The sequence below is a fragment of the Acomys russatus genome, chromosome 26 (genome assembly GCF_903995435.1).
Source record: "Acomys russatus chromosome 26, mAcoRus1.1, whole genome shotgun sequence".
Classification (NCBI taxonomy): domain Eukaryota; kingdom Metazoa; phylum Chordata; class Mammalia; order Rodentia; family Muridae; genus Acomys; species Acomys russatus.
The window spans coordinates 138,072-152,474 of record NC_067162.1 but is presented as its reverse complement, the minus strand read 5'-3'; the positions used below and the strand labels follow the sequence as shown (position 1 = coordinate 152,474).

Sequence of the window (14,403 nt, the reverse complement as noted above, 5' to 3'; positions counted from 1 at the left end):
GTAGAAGTAGTGCAAGTCTGTAACCCACTCGCAGTGATATAATTCCTTCAACAAGGCTGTACAACCTCTCCAAACAGCATTACCAATGGTGACCATCTTTTCCAATGCCTGGGCCTATGCGAGGCAATTCTTTATTCAAACCATCACATTTTTGTAAGGTCTGGGTTTTTGATCCCCTTTATCAGGCTTGAGAGTATTGGTGATACTAACCCATGTTCCTTAATTGATATAAGCCATGACCCCCCAGAACTCCTTTGGCTTTGCCCCATGCTCCTATATAAAGTTACTCTAGTGTCGGGATTCTGCTCACATCTTCTCATCTAAGGGGGCCGAGTCTTTTGGAGCTGGTTATTTGCATCAAAACCCCAAAACTATTGCATGAGGCATTGATTGGATCTCACACTCTTTAAATTCCTTATACTCTTTTCAAAGGGATTTTACAAGTTGGGAATGTGATCACTTACATTGACAAAGTGGGTGTTAGTATTTTTTCCCATGCCTCTAATTTATGTGTTTGTGCTGGAATGATGATTTAGATAGCAGCTCAATAAATTGATCAAATAAATTACACCAGACTCTTGCACCATCATTTCAGAAAGCTGTCATCATACCAAGGAGGCCCTAAATCACCCAGCGTGGTGTTCCAACAGTACTGAAGTGTTTCTTTAGCATGCTGCTGGGTTTTCATTTGGTGAGAAACCTCTTTATTTCTCAGATTGTCCAACAGTGTGAGAAGTTTCACTTCAGAAGGTTAGCTGTAAAATTCATCAATGCCTAGTTGTGTGACTGTTAGCACATCATTTAAAGTCCATAATCATCAGTTTCTCTTTCTAGGAAATATGAATTAATGATACCTATTTCAAAAATTTGTTGTAAGAGTAAGTAAGCACTAATGCATTGAAAGGAAAAAAATCTGGATGCAGTTGCTAGTGCTAGTTCCATCAGTGCTTGTATTAATCACTGGTTGTATGAGAACCTCATTCTCCAGTCAATAAAATGGCAAAGATAATTCTAAGATAATACCTGTTACTGATGTTTTAATAGATCTTCCAAATGAAACCCAGTAGGTTTGATGACATCCCTGGAAAGCTCAGCAATTCAGTCCTACCTACAGTCCATACATAACATCTCTTAGTGATGGACCCACCAGACATAGCCAAACATATCCCTAAGTATTGGACTACAAGTCTAACCCATCTGAGATGTCATGGAAAATCAGAGACAATGCCAAGTAGAGTGACAGATGAGTAATTACCCCTTCCGATGACACTGTTGCATTGACATGAAATTGATATGGTGCTTACTGACATAGTTCAATGTAAATTAGAAGTAATAAGGACAGAAGCATTGTGAAAAGCTGGTCACAGAGTGGCTTTTCCATATGGGCTCTCCTCTCATCAAACAAGGATAATTCCTTATACTTTGATGTTAAAAACAAACAAACGAATCTCGGGGTTGGAGAGAAAGAAGAAGGTCACTAAATCTTGAGGAAGAGATTACTATGGAGGAGTCACCGTGGTGACAAGGCTGGAGCAGAGGCATCTAGGACAAGACTAGAGGACAGCTTAAACTCTTTTAAAATATATATGGGAAGGAGGATCCAAGATGATGGCACTAGCCAAGCATGGTGTCTTATGAACAGACAGAGCCTAGGGACCAGGCTGGGAGCTACAGACCACAAGAACTGCACAACCCTAAGTGAGAGGGGTCCACATGGTACAGAGCACTGGTGGGTCTGGCCTCGGGCCACCCAGCTGGTCCATGGAGGAATGGTACCTAGTCCTCAGAGACTGGCCGCATACCTGCCTGCTAGCTGCATCTGTGCTCTATATCTAGGTCTCTGTATCTGGGACTGAACTATGGATAATGAAGCATCAGCATCTGGATCTTCTGGCCCAGGGCAGAACCCAGGAGAACTGGTGCATCTGACCTCAGACTACCACACCAATCCACAGAAAGTCCCAAGGGCTAATGGCCTTATGGACAAGGTCTCCAAAGCCTAGCACAGCCAATCGAGTCTTACCTGCACGCTCTCTGACTGAACTGTGGGTTACAGAGCCTCACCTTCAATGTCTGCTGGCCCAGGGGGTGCCCATAGTGTATATCTGGGATTATTCTGACTTCAGATAACCCTGCCAGTCCATGGAGAGATCCAGGGCCCACGTGGGCTGGGGGGAGCATATTACTATGGACATGTTTTCTGGCTACTGCAGAACTGAGGCACTACAGCCTGAGCAGGAATAGGTGGAAGCCTAGCCAACTGCCAAAACCAACGGGCAGTATTTACACTCCCTGACAGACCGAACTGATGCCCCAGGTCCCGAGTGACCTAGGGAAGGGTCTCCAAAGGCCAGCCAAAGGCAGATACTACTTACACTATCTTGAACTGAACCTTGGGCTGCAGAGCACCAGCAACAGCCTCTGCTGGCCCCTGTGGGGACCCCAGGGTGTAAAGCAAAGTCCCCCAAAGCTGAAACCAGGCCTCCTGCCTGATTCAGGAAGGGTTCCCTGATCCCCACAGGTGAGGGGTCTCAACCTATAGACATTTACCAATGCACTGCTCTCAATGAACGACACCAGAAACTACCTCCCAACATCAGAAACTGCAAGATGACTACAGGCCAGATTAAAAACACAAACAACAAAAGCCAAAATGTGGCATCTCCAGAACCCAGTTATCCCAAAGAATTCAACCCTGGGAACTCAAATACTGCTGAGGCAAAAGAAAATTACCTCAAATCCTTAGAAATGAAAATGATTATGGAGGAAATTAATAAAATCCAAAAAAAAAAAAAAATACAGAAAGATGCAGCCAAACAGATTGAGGACCTTAGAGAAGCCATGGCAGAAGCCAATTGAGAGGAAATGAGGAAATCACTACAAGAAATTCAGGAAAATGCGAACAATCAGACTAAGGAAATCAATTAAATGGCTCAAGATCTGAAGAAGAAAATGGAATCAATGATAACAGCACAGACAGAAGAAAGCTGAAAATGAGAGAACTTAGAGAATACAGGAAATGCAGAGGTAAGCTTTGATAACAGAATTAAAGAGATGGAGGAGAGAATCTCAGGTGTAGAGAATCCAATAGAAGAATTTGATACAACCATCAAACAAAATGTTAAATCTGAAAAATTCCTCATAGAAAACATCTAAGAAATCACAGACACCAGGAGAAGACAAAATCTAAGGACAATAGGAATTGAGGAAAGAGAAAACACCTGCCTCCTAGGCCCAGAAAAATATATTCAACAAAATCATAGAAGAAAATTTCCCCAGTTTAAAGAAGAAGTTAAATATAATCATACAAGAGACCAAATAAAATATGCCAGAAAGAACATCCTTCAGCTATATAATAAGCAAAACACAAAATGTACAGAACAAAGACAAAATATTAAAAGCAGCAAGGGAAAAAGGTCAAGTAACATATAATGGCAAACCTGTCAGAATCACACCTGACTTCTCAGCAGAGACCATAAAAGCCAGAAGGGCCTTGGCAGAGGTTCTGTAAACCTTAAGAGACCATAGACACCATTCCAGACTATACCCAGTGAAACTTTCAATAACAATAGATAGAGAAAACAAGATATTCCATGACAAACACAAATTCAGACAGTACTTATGCACAAATCCACCTCTACAGAAGTAACTAGATTGAAAACTCCAACCGAAAGTGATAAGATATAACCAGGATAACACAGGAACTAGATAACTTTATGGTAGCAAAACATAATCAGACAAACAGTCTATGCAACCAACATCAAAACCACGGGACTGGTCATTAATATCTCTTGAAATCAATGGTCTCAACTATCCAATAAAAAGACACAGACTAACAGAATGGATGCATAAACAAGACCCAACATTCTTCTGCCTTCAAGAAACACATCTGAGCCACAATGATAGACATTACCTCAGGGTAAAAGGCTGGAAATACATACTCCAACCAAATGGGAACAAGAAGCAAGCTGGTATTGCTATTCTAATATCTAATGAAATAGACTTTCAACCAAAATTAATTAAAAAAAAAAAAAAAGATGAGGAAGGACACTTAATACTCATCAAAGGCAAAGTCAGCCAAGATGACATCACAATTCTGAACATCTACGCTCCCAATACAAGGGCACACACATTTGTAAAAGAAACTTTAATAAACCTTAAACCACACATTGATTCCTCACACATAAATAGTGGGAGACTTCAGTACCCCATTTTCACCAAAGAAATGGTCAATAAAACAGAAACTAAACCGAGAAATAATAATAACCAATATCATGAATCAAATGGATCTAACAGAACTTTTCACCCAAGCACAAAAGATTATACCTTCTTTTCAGGACCTCACAGAACCTTCTCCAAAAATTGACCATATATAGGTCAGAAAGCAAGCCTCAACAGATACAAGGAGATTGAAATTATACCTTGTATCCTATTAGACTGCCGTGGACTAAAGCTGGACTTCAACAACAACAGAAATAACAAAAAGCCTACACACACATGGAAACTGAACAACTCACTACTCAATGACAGCTACATCGGGGAAGTAATAAAGAAATTAGAGATGTTGTAAAATTCAATGAAAATGAAGATACAGCATACCCAAAGTTGGGGACAAATTGAAAGCAGTGCTAAGAGGAAAGTTTATAGCACTAAGTACCTTCATGAAGAGATTGGAAACATCTCATAGGCAACTTAACAACATATCTGGAAGCCCTAGCAGGAAAAAAGAAACAGAATCACCCAAGAAGAGAAGACAGCTGCAAATAATAAAACTCAGGGCTAAGATCAATAAATTAGAAACAAAGAGTACAATTCAAAGAATCACGAAACCAAGATAGACAAACCATTAGGCAAACTTACTAAAAGGCACAGAGAAGCTATCAAAATCAACAAAACCAGAAATGATTCCGGGAGATATAACAACAGACATTGAAGAAATATAAAGAATCATTAAGTCCTACTTCAACAGCCTATATGCCACAAAATTTGAAAATCTAAATGATATGAACTATTTTCTTGATGGGTTCCACTTGCCAAAGTTGAATCAAGATCAGATAAACAAATTAAATAGTCCTATTTCTCCTACAGAAATAGAAGCAGTCATCAGAAGTCTCCTAAACAAAAAAAGCCCAGGGCCAAATGGTTTCAGCACAGAGTTCTGCCAGACCTTCAATGAAGAGCTAATATAGATACTCTTCAAACTACTCCACAAAATAGAAATGGATAGAACATTACCAAACTCATTCTGTGATGCCACAGTCACCTTGATACCTAAACCTCAAAGAGACCCAACAAAGAATGAGAATTTTAGACCAATTTTTCCTATGTAAATTGATGTAAAAATATTCAATAAAGTACTCACAAACCAACTCCAAGGCCACATCAAAGTTATCATGTACCATGACCAAGTAAGCTTCATCCCAGGTGTGCAGGGATGGCTTAATATGTGGAAATATATCAATGTAATCCTCCATTTAAACAAACTGAAAGAAAAAAAACCACATTATCATCTCCTTAGATGCATAAAAACCATTTGGTTAAATCCAACACCCATTCATGTGTAATGTCTTGGAAAGATCAGGGATTAAAGGCATATACCTAAACATAATAAAGGCTATATACACCAAGCCAATTGCCAACATCAAATTAAATGGAGAGAAACTCAAGGAAATTCCACTGTAATCGAGGACAGAAAAGGCTGCCCACTCTTTTTGTATCACTTCAATATACTACTTGAAGTTCTAGTGAGGAATAAGACAACAAAAAGAGATCAAGGGCATCCACATTGGAAAGGAGGAAGTCAAATTATCCATGTTTGCAGAGGATATGATAGTATGCATAAGTGACCCCCAAAACTCCACCAGAGAACTCCTACAGCTGATAAAGCACCTTCAGTAATGTGGCTGGATAGAAAATCAACTCAAAAAAGTCAGTAGCCCGCCTGTATACAAATGACAATTGTGCTGAGAAGGAAATTAGGGAAACTACACACTTCACAATAGCCACAAGTAATATAAAGTATCTACGTGTAACTGTAACTAAGCAAATGAAGGACTTGTTTGAAAAAAAACTCCAAGTGTCTGAAGAAGGAATGTGAAGATAATATCAGAAGATGGAAAGATCTCCCTTGTCCATGGATTGGGAGAATTAACCAAGTAAAAAATGGCCATCTTAACAAAAGCAATTTACAGATTCAATGAAATCCTGATCAAACTATCTACACAATTTTTAAAGACTTTGAAAGATCAATTCCCAACTTCACATGGAAAAACAAAAAGCCCAGAATACAAAAAGCAATACAATAAAAGATCCTCTGGAGGAATCTCCATCCCTGATCTCAAACAGTACTATAGAGCAACAATAATTAGCACAACATGGTACTTGCCTAGCAATAGGATGGTTGATCAATGGAATCTAATTGAACACCCAGAAATAAATCCACAAGCCTATGGACACTTGATTTTTGACGAAGAAGCCAAATCTATACAATGTAAAAAGCATAGCGTCTATGTGTAGAAAACTGCAAGTAGATCCATATTTATCACCACGCACAAAACTAAAGTCCAACTATATTAAAGACCACAACATAAAACAAGAGACACTAAATCTGTTAGAAAAAGTGGAGAAGAACCTTGAACTCATTGGCACAGGAGACAACTTCCTAAACAGAATACCAACAGCCCAGGCTCTAAGGTCAACTATTAATAAGTGGGACCTAACGAAGCTGAGAATCTCTGTAAGACAGAAGACACTGTCAACAGAACAAATCGACAGCCTACAGATTGGGAAAAGATCTTCACATTCCCTATATCCGACAAAGGACTAATATCCAAAATATATAAAGAACTCAAGAAATTAAACACTACCAAACCAAATTACCCAATTTAGAAATGGGGTTCAGAGAGAGCTAAACAAAGAATCTCAACAGTGGAATATCAATTGGATGAGAAACAAAGAAATGCTCAACGTCTTTAGTCGTCAGAGAAATGCAAATCAAAATGACTCTGAGATTCCATCTTACACCCATCAGAATGGCTAAGATCAAAAACTCAAGTGACAGCACATGCTGACAAGGATGTGGAGAAAGGAGAGCACTCCGTCATTACTGGTGGGAGTGCAAACTTGTACAACCACTTTGGAAATCAATCTAGCACTTTCTCAGAAAATTGTGAATAGGGCTACCCCAAGACCCAGCTATTCCACTACTTGGAATATACCTGAAAGATGCTCCACCACACAACAAGGACATCTTCTCAATTATGTTCATAGCATCCTTGTTCATGATAGCCAGAATCTAGAAACAACCTAGATGTCCCTTAGTCGAAGTGTGGATAAAGAAACTATGGTACATTTACACTATGCAGCTATTAAAAACAAGGAAATTTTGAAATTTGTAGGCAAATGGATGGAGCTAGAAATGATCATCCTGAGTGAATTAACTCAGACCCAGGAAGATACACATTGTATATACTCAACTTAAAATTTGATACTAGCCCAACATGGATGTCCTCTGAGAGTCTTCCCCCAGTGGGGAGTTGGGGAAGATGCTGGGACATGCTATTGGGACTCCTAGTGAGAGAGGTATGGGTGAATGGGGAGATAGCAGGACCCAGAGGGTCCTGGAACCCTACAAGAGGACCAACAAAGCTGGTAGATCTGGACACAGGGTACCTGCAAAACTGCTATACCAACCAAGGACAATGCATGCAGTAAACCTAGACCTCCTATTCAGATATAGCCAATGGACAGCCCGTTCTCTGAAGTTGCGTGGACAGCAGGAATTGACTCTGACCTGAACTCTTGTGTCCCCTATTTGACCACTTCCCTATAGTGGAGAAGTCTGGTGGCACTCAGAGGAAAGGGAAGCAGGCTACCTGGATGAGACCTGATAGGCTGTGATCATATGGTGGGGGAGGAGATCCCCTTCTTTCACAGGCCTGATGGAGGGGAATAGGGTGAAAGAGGGAGGGAGGGGGAAAGGGAAGATAAAAGTGAGGGGATAACAGTCAGAATGTAATATGAATAAATTATTTAAATAAAAAACAAGCAAACAAAAACGTTTGCATCCCAGCTTCAGAAAGCCAGTAAATTAGTATACAGTGGAAACTATCAGATTGCAGTGCTTGAAGATTAATTAGTATTTAAGGCCATAAATATATGACTTGTGTATATAATTTAGGGATTGAATATATAATACATAATTTAGGGATTGAATACATACATGCATGGATGGGTGGGAGGATGGGTGAATGGATAGATGGGGACTCTGGCTTTATCAGAAATAGATGACCTTGGAAAAGGTAAGTAACCTTTCTGGGAAACTATTTCTTCTCTGTAAAATGGAGATGATAAAAGCAGCTGCCTAACTGTAAGAATGAAATATGTTATGCAAGTTAAACACTCTGGTCAGGAGCTGGCACTTAGTGCAAGCCCCCAGTGGGTGTGAGCTATATTTATGACGGTCTATAGAACTATTCTTCTGTTTGGTACTCTCTAGCCATAAATGCCTGGCCTGCTGCTTCTAAGACATCTGTGTACTCTTTATTTTATAGGGCAACAGGTCCTGGGCTTGGTAGAGAACCAGAGTGACTGGTATCTTGGAAATCTCTGGAAAAATCACCGTCCATGGCCAGCCCTTGGAAGGGGCTACAACACAGGTAAATCATGGGCAATGTGGGTGGGAGCCACAGAGAGTGATATGTAGACTCCTTGTCCCTTCATCAAAGAAAGGAGATGAACAGCAACACAAAGGAGGCCACCTGGTTTCCTGATTTTACCAGAGCACAAGACATACACAGGTGACACCTCCAGGTATTACTTCATGTCATGCTACAAGCAATGAAACAGTTGAGAGGTGGAAGCCTGACAATCGTGCCAGAAGGCTCTTCTGCCAAACTTAATGCTGAGATCCTATTGTACCCTTTATCAGTTTGATCTGTAATTTCTTTGACTATTGATATAAAACAGAGATCATTTTGCAGTAATAAATTCAATTCTTTAATTGCACAGATGTTGTCTTTCCCAATCATATTACATGCACACTTTAGATCTACAGGGATTTGTACTCACAATAGGTATCAGACTGTATCTTGCTGTAGAGTTCCAGGTACAGGTTGGGAGCATAGGAAAGGCTCATATTTCCTCTGACCCTTCCTCTCTTCAAAAGGTCCATGTACAGCCTATTCAGTGGGTGGCAGGAAAAAAGGTAGACATATTTGTAACTTGGTACTTTTGGGTATGCATATCTCAAATATCATGTTTAAAATCAAGTAATTTATTCAACTTTGTTACTAACACCAATCTTGCATTTTCCCTTTTGTTTCTGTCTATGCTATTGATAGTCACTTGTGCAGTTATTCTTTGTCCAACAACTATCTGAATGCTAAGTACCCTAGACCAGTCAGTGGCTTCAGGAAATGGATATATATATATAAAAAAGTAGAGCCCTCTTTTTTTCTCCCCCAAGTAGAGTTCTTCCCAATATCTGTCTTGAAAATACCTCTGGATCCTTCCCCCTCTTCCATACTCATTGTTGTTGATGTGATCCTTGTTTTCAAAAATATGCACTTACTTTTATCAGGAAAAGAACCTGGGGCTTAAAATTTCAACTTCCAAATGGGGTGGTACTTTTATTTTTAATATAAGAGAATGATAGCAGATAATAAGGTACCAGATGCCAAATATTATGTTGTAGAGGAATTTACTAAATAGTCATAGAGAAAGAAGGAAAGGGGGAAGGGGTACCCCAGAGAAGAAGAAGAAGAAGAAGAAGAAGAAGAAGAAGAAGAAGAAGAAGAAGAAGAAGAAGAAGAAGAAGAAGAAGAAAGCGAGCGCGAGTGCAAGCGCATGTAGAGGGTTTGTTTTTTTTTTTATGGCCCTGGCCAGGGCCATGCCTCCATGACCAGTAAGCAATGACATCACAGATAGGCAGAATGAAGCAGAACTATAACAGGTACTTTTTGAGAACAGCAACTGTAATGAGTTAGGGCAGATGTTTTCAAACTACACCACCTGAAGATGCTGCATAGACAAATTCTAGAGTCTGACCTCACACTCTAGAGTAGAAAAAGAGCAAGAAAATCAACACTGAGACCTGATAATCTCACTCCACAGAAATCAAAGTTAAACATGAGGCCCCAGAATCCAGAGGAAAAAGGATGTGAGCCAAGCTTCTTGGATGTGTAAGTTCAGAAATGGACCCTATTATACTACACTTTGACCAGTAGTTTCCTTGACTAGTCATACAAACCTGAAGTCAATACTTAGAGTGAGAGTTAAAGCTGGAAGAAGACAAGGAAAAACCAGCATCAGTGTCGTGAACAGCCATATGTTCAGCCAGGGAGCCCCTGTTGAAGGCTGTCCTGGAAGAATGAGATTCCATTGCATTAGGCCTGCTGCACCCCATTCATGGTCCTATATCATTCTGCTCTGCATAACAGATGTTGCAGCTCAAGTTAGGCCAATCAGTACTTCACAGACTCAGAGCTTGTCCTTTCTTGCTGCACTGGGCTTTAGTCACTGGATAGGAGAGGAATCTGAGGAGATGAGGAATGGGGAAGTTGATATAAGGAATAGAGCCCAGGTAAGGAAGTATTTCCAAATTTCATTGCTAGGCAAAGGAGGACCTCTTCTTACCTGTTGTGTGCTGGTCAGGCGGGCTTGCTTGCATTCCTGACCTTTTCTAAATTTAATCATGTTACAGCCTGATACCAGCCCCCTCCCCATCTCCTCTCAATCCTATTCTTGCATCCTATTACCTCCCATCCCCTCTCTTTTTCTTCTTAGAGAAGGGGGTGCCTTAATGGGTACCAGCCTACCCTGGTACCTCAAGTAAACAGCAGGACTAAGCACATCTCACACTGAAGCCAGATAAGGCAGCCCAGGTAGGGGAATGGAATCCAAAGGCAAGTAACAGAGTCAGAGGCAGCCCCTACTACCATTATTATAGGACCCAAATGATGACCGTGCTGTACTTCATCCAGCTGCTGATGAAGCAGATGCAGAGTCCCACAGCCATAGAATAGGCTCAGCTAGGGGAGTTTTGTGGAATAGTGGGAGGAAGGATTGAGGGATTCATAGGGCGTGGGTAGGAGGGAAGGAGTCAAGGATACCACAATAGCACCCACAGAGTAAACTAACTTCGGCCTATGCCCATGTAGACTCACAGAAACTGAAGCCTTACACAAAGAGCTTACACAAGCTAGACCTAGACCCCCTACACATATGTAATAGATGTGTACCTGATTTTTTTTACATGCCCAGTACAAGGCTAACGATTTGTTGGTTGAGCAGAGTTAGAGTTAGGACAGAGCAGGTAAGAAAAAGCCCTGTGAGATGTGACAGGTCTATTTCAGTAAGCCCATGGTACCAAGTGATTATTATAAAATGATTTATGGCTTTCACAATCGGAAATTGTTTCGTAAAACCAACTATGCCACCCATCAGGACACATCATCCAACTCCTGGGGAATTTGAAGACTCTGCTAGAGGGAAATGGTCACTTTAAATCCTGGGTTTTTCAAGTCTCCGATGAGACTCCTTTAGTAAAACAGCCTGTGGGTATGTTATTGGCAAACTCCAGCACGTTTGAATTGCAACCACTGCTGGGCCAGTGAGTCTTCCTGTGGGCTTGGCCACTCAAATTGGCCAGCTTGGTTAGTTCTCCAGCTTGTGAGGTAAGAAAATGGTATCCTCTTGTTGTGAAGACCACCTGCTTAGGAAGAAACTTATTTAAGAGCTCAGCCTTGTGTCAAGCACAAAGTAAGCACTCAGTTCTTTTAAGTCTTTGTCCTCTTACATATTTAACCAATAATTCAATCAGGAAATGGTGGATACGTAACTATAAATTGTTTACCACAGTCTCTCAGCCACTGAAGATAGGAAAGAACCATCAATAATTTTGGTTTTATAAAAATATGCAGCCACATTTTCCCATTGTCTGGAAAAGCTTAGCTTTTGGTGCTATTTTAAGAAGAGAAACCACCTGTTTTAGTTCCTGTATCAATTTCCCACCTCTGTTTCACTTTGAAAATCTCCAAAAACAAAGCATGAGATGTTTGCTCTACCTCCTAGGCCTGACTTCTTTTTGAAATTCCCTGCCTTTAGCAACGCCTATTCAGCATTGTGAATCCAGATTCTCTTGTCTATAAAACCAGCAGCTTGATCTTGGGCTTGAATCTGGGTGACTTTGTGAGGCTGTCACTCTAAGTACCAGTAAGCCAGAGCATTTTAAGGACTTGCTTTGGCCCCCTTTCCCCTCAGAACCATCCTGAGTGTTTGTTGAGGTAGTACAATTCAGCCATATTCCACAAATGTACTTGCTTTACACAAGGCCTCTTTCCTTGCATCTCCGCATGTGTCATCTTCTGATGTTCACTGATTCATTTCTAGGCTTGTCTTCTAATAGAGACATTCTCCTTGAAAGATCCAGCTAGGTTTCCATTTCCTCTTTGTTAGTTTGTATTTGTCTTTCTCATTCTGCTTTTACAAAGCACAGAATGTCTTAAGAAATTTGGAGAAATAAGCCTTTCATCCCCGCCCCCCACTACTCCGCCATCCCCTGCCGCTCTTCTTCGGGATATTTGAAGCAGGGTCTCAGCATAGCCTGGGCTGATTGAGAACTCACTGTATAGCACAGGATGGCATCATACTTGGCAGCAATCCCCTTGCTTCAGCTCTCCCTTCCTAAGTGCTGCTGGTACTGGTGTCATCACCACACCTGACTCTTAGTGGAGCTTGTCATAACTCATTTCCCTGTTTGTGACTCACTGAACTGGAGCAACTGAGAATGGGATGGCCAGGCAGTTCCCAGAACAAAGCTCTCACCAGTTCAGATGGTTTTTAAGGGCACCTTCAGTGTCTGTGGCACAGAGACAGTATACCCCCAACTACACTGTCTACACATCACCTCCAGGGTGCAAGGAGATGCCATTTACCCAGTGTTAAGCTGTCAGGGGGAGAAAAAAGCAAATAAACAGGTTTTGACAGGCTCATTAAAATGCAGCTCACTTCAGTTTATAGGCTGATGGGTGACTATTGTATAAACCAAATAGCAACAAAGGTGGTGGGAGATGAAAGCACTGGGGTGAGAGTGGGAGAGGAATGGCAGACTGGGAGGACATTAAGTAGCAAGCTCAACTTCACAAGGGGTTTGTGCAACATCTCAAAGGATCCAAGGACAATCTGTGTTGTCCCAAGACAAAGGGTGTATTAGCCACAGGATATATGTTTAAAAAAAAAAAAACAATTGGAAAGTAAAATATGTTGTGCTCTTTTCACAACATACTAGGCCAGAGACAGTCAGATGGCGACCTGGCTCTCCAGGGAGAAAGAAAGAACTGCTCTACAAATCCTTCTAAACTGCAGAATAAGTAAACTGGGGCACTCAAGGGCTGACCCACCTCTGAGATGAGAACAAGCATTGGGCTCTAAAGGAGTGGAAAGTAGTGGGCAAGAAATTAGACACTGCATGATACATTCCATGGCAGGAAGTGAGAAAGACAAACCAGTTGGTAATTTGCCAAAAACTGAAACAGCCTGACACATCGGTGTCCTCTGACACTTTTCTCTACCTCCCATATCCAGAATTTCAAAACTTTGAGGAAATACTTGAAGATTTCTGTACTAATTAACATCCAGACATTGGGTGTACATGTAGTTCACTCACTCATTGCCTCAGCATTGCTGTGGCGGCGGCAGCAGCCAGATGCTATGGTCAGGTGCCTCTCTTCCTGTACTCAAGACTAGAGTCAGATTCACCTTTGTGTAAAGTAAAGCACAGTAGAGATTTGGCCTTGCCACAAGTGGGCACTGACATGTGAGAGAAGTTTTTTCTTTTTCAAAAGTCACGAGCACTCTTGGCAAAGTACCAGGTAACAGTGGGCCCTATGGGCCCTTCATTTGGTGTTTAAGCTCAGTATCTGTTAAAGCCATCTAATAATAGCCAGTTTAAACTTTTTCCAACTGCTGGAGTATGGGTTCCTTTCTCCGAGAAGCTGGGCTGAGAATCTGGCCACAGAGTTTCCTTCAGCCTTCTGGAGGCTAGCTGAAGAAGGCTTTGTCACAGAAGAAGGCCTTCTAGGCAGGGAGGGAGCGCAGGGCAGCCTTGCTCAGCAAGGGTTGAGACAGTAAAAATCTATGTCCCTTCTAGAGGAGGAAGGGAGCCTCTGGCTTATGAAAGGCCACACCAAACTTGATTAAAATAAAAACAGTCAAAAGTCAAAGAACTAGATTATATTTCACTAAGCTTAATGATTGAAAAAAAGACAAGGGGAGAGAGCTAAGGGTGAGAAATGGGGAGTGCAGCTGCCAAATCTTCCAGCCTCTGGGTTTTTAAACTAAGTATACTTAAATAGCAGGAGATGCTCCCAGGACACTTCCTGGGGCTTGTCCCCAAGTCGCCTT

General features: G+C 41.2%; 1 protein-coding gene across 4 annotated transcripts in view; it reads left to right on the top strand.

The window, feature by feature from the left end:
• The window catches only part of Large1 (LARGE xylosyl- and glucuronyltransferase 1), a 497,928-nt gene that overhangs the window by 398,654 nt on the left and 84,871 nt on the right, over nucleotides 1–14,403 (top strand). For all 4 annotated transcript variants that reach the window (XM_051168561.1, XM_051168560.1, XM_051168562.1 and 1 more), the window contains one exon: nucleotides 8,553–8,657. In XM_051168561.1, the coding sequence (XP_051024518.1) occupies nucleotides 8,553–8,657 (105 nt within the window). The remainder of the gene's footprint in view (nucleotides 1–8,552; nucleotides 8,658–14,403) is intronic.